The following is an 8,197-nucleotide window of genomic DNA, read 5'->3' as shown; positions in this document are numbered from 1 at the left end:
CCCTCTGTCAACCTCCTCCCCCAGCCCCCTTCTCCCTCTGTCAACCTCCTCCCCCAGCCCCCTTCTCCCTCTGTCAACCTCCTCCCCCAGCCCCCTTCTCCCTCTGTCAACCTCCTCCCCCAGCCCCCTTCTCCCTCTGTCAACCTCCTCCCCCAGCCCCCTTCTCCCTCTGTCAACCTCCTCCCCCAGCCCCCTTCTCCCTCTGTCAACCTCCTCCCCCAGCCCCCTTCTCCCTCTGTCAACCTCCTCCCCCAGCCCCCTTCTCCCTCTGTCAACCTCCTCCCCCAGCCCCCTTCTCCCTCTGTCAACCTCCTCCCCAGCCCCCTTCTCCCTCTGTCAACCTCCTCCCCAGCCCCCTTCTCCCTCTGTCAACCTCCTCCCCCAGCCCCCTTCTCCCTCTGTCAACCTCCTCCCCCAGCCCCCTTCTCCCTCTGTCAACCTCCTCCCCCAGCCCCCTTCTCCCTCTGTCAACCTCCTCCCCCAGCCCCCTTCTCCCTCTGTCAACCTCCTCCCCCAGCCCCCTTCTCCCTCTGTCAACCTCCTCCCCCAGCCCCCTTCTCCCTCTGTCAACCTCCTCCCCCAGCCCCCTTCTCCCTCTGTCAACCTCCTCCCCCAGCCCCCTTCTCCCTCTGTCAACCTCCTCCCCCAGCCCCCTTCTCCCTCTGTCAACCTCCTCCCCCAGCCCCCTTCTCCCTCTGTCAACCTCCTCCCCCAGCCCCCTTCTCCCTCTGTCAACCTCCTCCCCCAGCCCCCTTCTCCCTCTGTCAACCTCCTCCCCCAGCCCCCTTCTCCCTCTGTCAACCTCCTCCCCCAGCCCCCTTCTCCCTCTGTCAACCTCCTCCCCCAGCCCCCTTCTCCCTCTGTCAACCTCCTCCCCCAGCCCCTTCTCCCTCTGTCAACCTCCTCCCCCAGCCCCCTTCTCCCTCTGTCAACCTCCTCCCCCAGCCCCCTTCTCCCTCTGTCAACCTCCTCCCCCAGCCCCCTTCTCCCTCTGTCAACCTCCTCCCCCAGCCCCCTTCTCCCTCTGTCAACCTCCTCCCCCAGCCCCCTTCTCCCTCTGTCAACCTCCTCCCCCAGCCCCCTTCTCCCTCTGTCAACCTCCTCCCCCAGCCCCCTTCTCCCTCTGTCAACCTCCTCCCCCAGCCCCCTTCTCCCTCTGTCAACCTCCTCCCCCAGCCCCCTTCTCCCTCTGTCAACCTCCTCCCCCAGCCCCCTTCTCCCTCTGTCAACCTCCTCCCCCAGCCCCCTTCTCCCTCTGTCAACCTCCTCCCCCAGCCCCCTTCTCCCTCTGTCAACCTCCTCCCCCAGCCCCCTTCTCCCTCTGTCAACCTCCTCCCCCAGCCCCCTTCTCCCTCTGTCAACCTCCTCCCCCAGCCCCCTTCTCCCTCTGTCAAACTCCTCCCCCAGCCCCCTTCTCCCTCTGTCAACCTCCTCCCCCAGCCCCCTTCTCCCTCTGTCAACCTCCTCTCCCAGCCCCCTTCTCCCCCAGTCAACCTCCTCCTCCAGCCCCCTCCTCTCTCCGTCAACCTCCTCCTCCAGCCCCCTCCTCTCTCCGTCAACCTCCTCCTCCAGCCCCCTCCTCTCTCCGTCAACCTCCTCCTCCAGCACCCTCCTCTCTCCGTCAACCTCCTCCGCCAGCCCCCTCCTCTCTCCGTCAACCTCCTCCTCCAGCCCCCTCCTCTCTCCGTCAACCTCCTCCCCCAGCCCCCTCCTCTCTCCGTCAACCTCCTCCCCCAGCCCCCTCCTCTCTCCGTCAACCTCCTCCCCCAGCCCCCTCCTCTCTCCGTCAACCTCCTCCTCCAGCCCCCTCCTCCCTCTGTCCGTCTCGTCGTCTTCCTACTGCCCCCTCCTCCCTCTGTCCGTCTCGTCGTCCTCCTACTGCCCCCTCCTCCCTCTGTCCGTCTCGTCGTCCTCCTACTGCCCCCTCCTCCCTCTGTCCGTCTCGTCGTCCTCCTACTGCCCCCGCCTCCCTCTGTCCGTCTCGTCGTCCTCCTACTGCCCCCGCCTCCCTCTGTCCGTCTCGTCGTCCTCCTACTGCCCCCGCCTCCCTCTGTCCGTCTCGTCGTCCTCCTACTGCCCCCGCCTCCCTCTGTCCGTCTCGTCGTCCTCCTACTGCCCCCTCCTCCGCTGTCCGTCGCCTCGTCCTCCTACTGCCCCCTCCTCCGCTGTCCGTCGCCTCGTCCTCCTACTGCCCCCTCCTCCGCTGTCCGTCGCCTCGTCCTCCTACTGCCCCCTCCTCCGCTGTCCGTCGCCTCGTCCTCCTACTGCCCCCTCCTCCGCTGTCCGTCGCCTCGTCCTCCTACTGCCCCCTCCTCCGCTGTCCGTCGCCTCGTCCTCCTACTGCCCCCTCCTCCGCTGTCCGTCGCCTCGTCCTCCTACTGCCCCCTCCTCCCGCTGTCCGTCGCCTCGTCCTGCTACTGCCCCCTCCTCCCGCTGTCCGTCGCCTCGTCCTGCTACTGCCCCCTCCTCATCACTCTGTCCGTCTCGTCGTCCTCCTCCTGCCCCCTCCTCATCACTCTGTCCGTCTCGTCGTCCTCCTCCTGCCCCCTCCTCATCACTCTGTCCATCTCCTCCTCACTCTGTCCATCTCCTCATCACTCTGTCCATCTCCTCCTCACTCTGTCCATCTCCTCCTCACTCTGTCCATCTCCTCCTCACTCTGTCCATCTCCTCCTCACTCTGTCCATCTCCTCCTCACTCTGTCCATCTCCTCCTCACTCTGTCCATCTCCTCCTCACTCTGTCCATCTCCTCCTCACTCTGTCCATCTCCTCCTCACTCTGTCCATCTCCTCCTCACTCTGTCCATCTCCTCCACACTCTGTCCATCTCCTCCTCACTCTGTCCATCTCCTCCTCACTCTGTCCATCTCCTCCTCACTCTGTCCATCTCCTCCTCACTCTGTCCATCTCCTCCTCACTCTGTCCATATCCTCCTCACTCTGTCCATCTCCTCCTCACTCTGTCCATATCCTCCTCACTCTGTCCATATCCTCCTCACTCTGTCCATCTCCTCCTCACTCTGTCCATCTCCTCCTCACTCTGTCCATCTCCTCCTCACTCTGTCCATCTCCTCCTCACTCTGTCGTCCTCCTCCTCCTCACTCTGTCGTCCTCCTCCTCCTCACTCTGTCGTCCTCCTCCTCCTCACTCTGTCGTCCTCCTCCTCCTCACTCTGTCGTCCTCCTCCTCCTCACTCTGTCGTCCTCCTCCTCCTCACTCTGTCGTCCTCCTCCTCCTCGTCACTCTGTCGTCCTCCTCCTCCTCGTCACTCTGTCGTCCTCCTCCTCCTCGTCACTCTGTCGTCCTCCTCCTCCTCGTCACTCTGTCGTCCTCCTCCTCCTCGTCACTCTGTCGTCCTCCTCCTCCTCGTCACTCTGTCGTCCTCCTCCTCCTCGTCACTCTGTCGTCCTCCTCCTCCTCGTCACTCTGTCGTCCTCCTCCTCCTCGTCACTCTGTCGTCCTCCTCCTCCTCGTCACTCTGTCGTCCTCCTCCTCCTCGTCACTCTGTCGTCCTCCTCCTCCTCGTCACTCTGTCGTCCTCCTCCTCCTCGTCACTCTGTCGTCCTCCTCCTCCTCGTCACTCTGTCGTCCTCCTCCTCCTCGTCACTCTGTCGTCCTCCTCCTCCTCGTCACTCTGTCGTCCTCCTCCTCCTCGTCACTCTGTCGTCCTCCTCCTCCTCGTCACTCTGTCGTCCTCCTCCTCCTCGTCACTCTGTCGTCCTCCTCCTCCTCGTCACTCTGTCGTCCTCCTCCTCCTCGTCACTCTGTCGTCCTCCTCCTCCTCGTCACTCTGTCGTCCTCCTCCTCCTCGTCACTCTGTCGTCCTCCTCCTCCTCGTCACTCTGTCGTCCTCCTCCTCCTCGTCACTCTGTCGTCCTCCTCCTCCTCGTCACTCTGTCGTCCTCCTCCTCCTCGTCACTCTGTCGTCCTCCTCCTCCTCGTCACTCTGTCGTCCTCCTCCTCCTCGTCACTCTGTCGTCCTCCTCCTCCTCCTCGTCACTCTGTCGTCCTCCTCCTCCTCGTCACTCTGTCGTCCTCCTCCTCCTCGTCACTCTGTCGTCCTCCTCCTCCTCGTCACTCTGTCGTCCTCCTCCTCCTCGTCACTCTGTCGTCCTCCTCCTCCTCGTCACTCTGTCGTCCTCCTCCTCCTCGTCACTCTGTCGTCCTCCTCCTCCTCGTCACTCTGTCGTCCTCCTCCTCCTCGTCACTCTGTCGTCCTCCTCCTCCTCCTCCTCACTCTGTCGTCCTCCTCCTCCTCCTCCTCCTCCTCACTCTGTCGTCCTCCTCCTCCTCCTCCTCCTCACTCTGTCGTCCTCCTCCTCCTCCTCCTCCTCACTCTGTCGTCCTCCTCCTCCTCCTCCTCCTCACTCTGTCGTCCTCCTCCTCCTCCTCCTCCTCCTCCTCCTCACTCTGTCGTCCTCCTCCTCCTCCTCCTCCTCCTCCTCACTCTGTCGTCCTCCTCCTCCTCCTCCTCCTCCTCCTCACTCTGTCGTCCTCCTCCTCCTCCTCCTCCTCCTCCTCACTCTGTCGTCCTCCTCCTCCTCCTCCTCCTCCTCACTCTGTCGTCCTCCTCCTCCTCCTCCTCCTCCTCACTCTGTCGTCCTCCTCCTCCTCCTCCTCCTCCTCACTCTGTCGTCCTCCTCCTCCTCCTCCTCCTCCTCACTCTGTCGTCCTCCTCCTCCTCCTCCTCCTCCTCACTCTGTCGTCCTCCTCCTCCTCCTCCTCCTCCTCACTCTGTCGTCCTCCTCCTCCTCCTCCTCCTCCTCACTCTGTCGTCCTCCTCCTCCTCCTCCTCCTCCTCCTCACTCTGTCGTCCTCCTCCTCCTCCTCCTCCTCCTCCTCACTCTGTCGTCCTCCTCCTCCTCCTCCTCCTCCTCCTCACTCTGTCGTCCTCCTCCTCCTCCTCCTCCTCCTCCTCACTCTGTCGTCCTCCTCCTCCTCCTCCTCCTCACTCTGTCGTCCTCCTCCTCCTCCTCCTCACTCTGTCGTCCTCCTCCTCCTCCTCCTCCTCCTCCTCACTCTGTCGTCCTCCTCCTCCTCCTCCTCCTCCTCCTCACTCTGTCGTCCTCCTCCTCCTCCTCCTCCTCACTCTGTCCTCCTCCTCCTCCTCCTCCTGCCCCCTTCTCACTCTGTCCATCTCATCCTCCTCCTCCTCCTCCTCCTGCCCCCTTCTCACTCTGTCCTTCTCCTCCTCCTCTTCCTGCCCCCTTCTCACTCTGTCCTTCTCCTTCTCCTCCTCCTCCTCCTCCTCCTCATCCTCTCCCTCCCCCTCCTCACACCCTCCTCTCCCTTCTCTGCCTCCCTCCTGCCTGTGCCCTCCTGCCTCCCTGTGCCCTCATGCCTCCCCCCTTCTCCCGCCGGCTCCCCCCTTCACCCGCCGGCTCCTGCCAGCTGCAGCCAGGCCCCCCTCCCTCCCTTCCCTCCGCTTCTTTTTTTCTCTTCCATCCCCCTCCTGCTCCTCGCCCACCTCCTCCCTCTGGCCACCTACTACTTCCCCCTATCTCTGTCCACTCCCACTGTTCTTCTCCTTTCCCTCTTCATCCCCTCTTTTCTCACCAAACCCACTTCACCTTCCCTCCCTCCATCATTCTCCCTCCCTCCGTTATCCTCCTTTTCCTCCCCTCCTCTTCATCCCCCTCATGTCCACCCCTATTCTGCTCCCTTTCTCTATCCATCACCCCAGTGTTTCTCCCATCCCCATTCCAGTGGAAGGTTGTTTGTTTTACCCATACAGTACTTTTCTCCATATGGTGAACTACATGTGTATCAAGCTCAGTTGAAACTGATCTAGGGGCTTAGGTGGAGATTTTGAATTTATGCATATGTCATATATATGGCACACACATATGTTAGATTTTCTGCTGTTTTACACTATACGACTCCATGGGGAATGTTAAATTTATCTACTGGCCATGTTGTTTGATATTTGGTCACAAAACACATTAGCAAAACTATTACTTTTCTGCAATGCTCAATCTCACGACCTGGTTGACACACTGAGCAGCACAAATAAGAGACTTATTGCAGTTCATACTTTTAAAAGCATTCCAAGTCAAGTGAATACAGGAAATAAATACCAACTGGCCACTTTTGAACATTTGTTACCTCTTCTCATCCACACACCCACCCCTCGTGGTAGTAGAAAATCTTACTCAAACAGTATTTTTGAGTAAACAAGAATTCATATACCCAACAAATTTGGTTGAAATTTCATTTGTATCCCTATGAAATATGGCTACCTCTTAACCCAACAGTGCTTCTTTACAGATAGGAAGTAACCAGTTAACTCCCAGATCTGTAAGCAATTGAGCTACCCTGCATAAAGCAGCTTTCAACTTCTGATTACACATATCATAATGTGTTAAATATTTGTAATTGGATATGTACACAAGATAAAGTTTAGAAATGGTTTGAAATTATGTTGAAAGGTTGCAGGAAGTCACTATGTGCCTTCATTATCAAATACTGGATAACTACAGTCTGAGTAATTTGGACTCCATTTTAAGAAGAGTTAGTTTTTCACGTAACTCAGTGTTTATGTTATCATATCTCCTAAAAGATGGAGCATACGGTGGTATATGTTTGAAGATCCTTTCAGTGATATATGTATATACTGCCTGCGAAATATTTCATGAATAGTTAATTAGTAAGGAAGTAATATTTTCCATTCTATTTTGGGTAGGTAGAAAACAGTTTATGATTGATAACTCAAATTGGTGGTAACACAGAGATTGGTGGAAGAAACAAATGGTTCCTGAGGTCAAAAATGGTGTAGTTCATGAAGTGAACAGCTAACAGAAAACAAGTCCAGAGCATAGCAAAGTTATCTTAACTGTATATGTGTAGTCCAGGAAACAGTCCAAACCAAAAATGTAATTTGAGGCAAGGTCAAAGCTCTGCTGATCAATGGCATGTATATAATGCTTCAGTTAAGTACCAAGACTGAATGGCAAGTTTTGGGAAATGGTATTTACAGGCTGTCTTGCATCAGTGGATGGCTCCACATGGCATGCTTGTTGTTGTGGCACCTCACGTGGGAGAGATATGCCACTGTAGTATGCAGCCTAAGTATCTCCAACCTATTCTCCATATACTAACCCCCCCATAATCATCACATTGGGCTGGAAATGGCCTGACCTGTGCTAACTTTGTAGAGGAAGGTGAGAGCTCTGATAAAGGTTCCCATCAAAGGCCATCAACAAGACTGGCCAGGTCCAATGCCTGTGCCGGCAGTGATACCACCAACCAGTCTGGGCACAGATTGGTCCTGTCTGCAGGGGAGTGGGTGCCAGCCATGTAGAAGATGGGAACAATAATTTGGCCTCCATTGACACCTGAGTCTGAAGACTTTCCACCTCTGTTGATTATGTGGTGAGGGGATCACTGGTGTTTGTGGCAGCAGAAAGTGGCCTAGGTGGTGGAAGTGGTTCCATCTCAGTTGGCTATTATTACTGATCCTTCTTGACATCCTATCAACGCCAAACATGAGGTCATAGGTTTTAGCAGAAGCAGGCAGGCTGTTGGACAGGTATGTCCCATGTCCATTTACATAGATGTCACCCATTTGCCAGCTGAGGAGAAAGTGGGTGACTGAATATGATGAGAGTTGGTTTTGATGCCTGACTGGATGCTTCTAGCTCATTGCAACCCCAAACATTTGCCACCCCTTTTCACCAGTGACAGTGCTTTGAGATAACCCAGGTTCTGTCTGAAAGTACGGCCCAGACTTGGGAGCTTGTGCAGTAAGGTGGCTGAGTGCACTGCTGGAGAGCCAACTGAGCCAGGTGCAGCAGGTCAAAGAGAGTGCACCAATTCAAAATTTTGGTCAGGATACATCCATTAACAGCAGTGGACCAGTAGCTGATGAGGAAGCTGGTGCATGTGCCCCCGGAGTTGCACATAGGTATTTTGAAGGTCCTGACCATTTGCTCAGCTTCCAAATTGGAAGTGGGGTGGAAAGGAATGTTTATCAGACGCACAATGCCATTGCTTTGATAAAAATCTTAAAATGCAAATGCAGTACACTGAGGTCCATTGTGAGAAACCAGAGTGGAAGGTGCACCATCTACTGCAAATATGATGAATGGGGCACAGGTGGTAACTGCTGTGGTGGTGGTGGTGGTGGTGGTGGTGGTGGTGGTGGTGGTGGTAAACATTCATGCCACATAGGTAGAGTCAGAGAGGACATCGACAAGTTC

General features: G+C 57.0%; 1 protein-coding gene across 1 annotated transcript; it reads right to left on the bottom strand.

Moving 5' to 3' along the window:
* Positions 1-336: 336 nt before the first annotated feature.
* Positions 337-7,900, bottom strand: LOC126471333 (translation initiation factor IF-2-like). The gene is made up of 2 exons (XM_050099454.1): positions 7,718-7,900; positions 337-1,836 (listed from the first exon to the last, which is right to left on the bottom strand). Exons 1-2 carry the CDS (start codon positions 7,898-7,900, stop codon positions 337-339), a joined length of 1,683 nt encoding a protein of 560 aa, XP_049955411.1.
* Between the last annotated feature and the right edge of the window lie 297 nt (positions 7,901-8,197).

Source organism: Schistocerca serialis, chromosome 3 (assembly GCF_023864345.2).
Source record: "Schistocerca serialis cubense isolate TAMUIC-IGC-003099 chromosome 3, iqSchSeri2.2, whole genome shotgun sequence".
Lineage (NCBI taxonomy): Eukaryota > Metazoa > Arthropoda > Insecta > Orthoptera > Acrididae > Schistocerca > Schistocerca serialis.
This window is presented reverse-complemented; position numbering and strand designations above follow the sequence as displayed.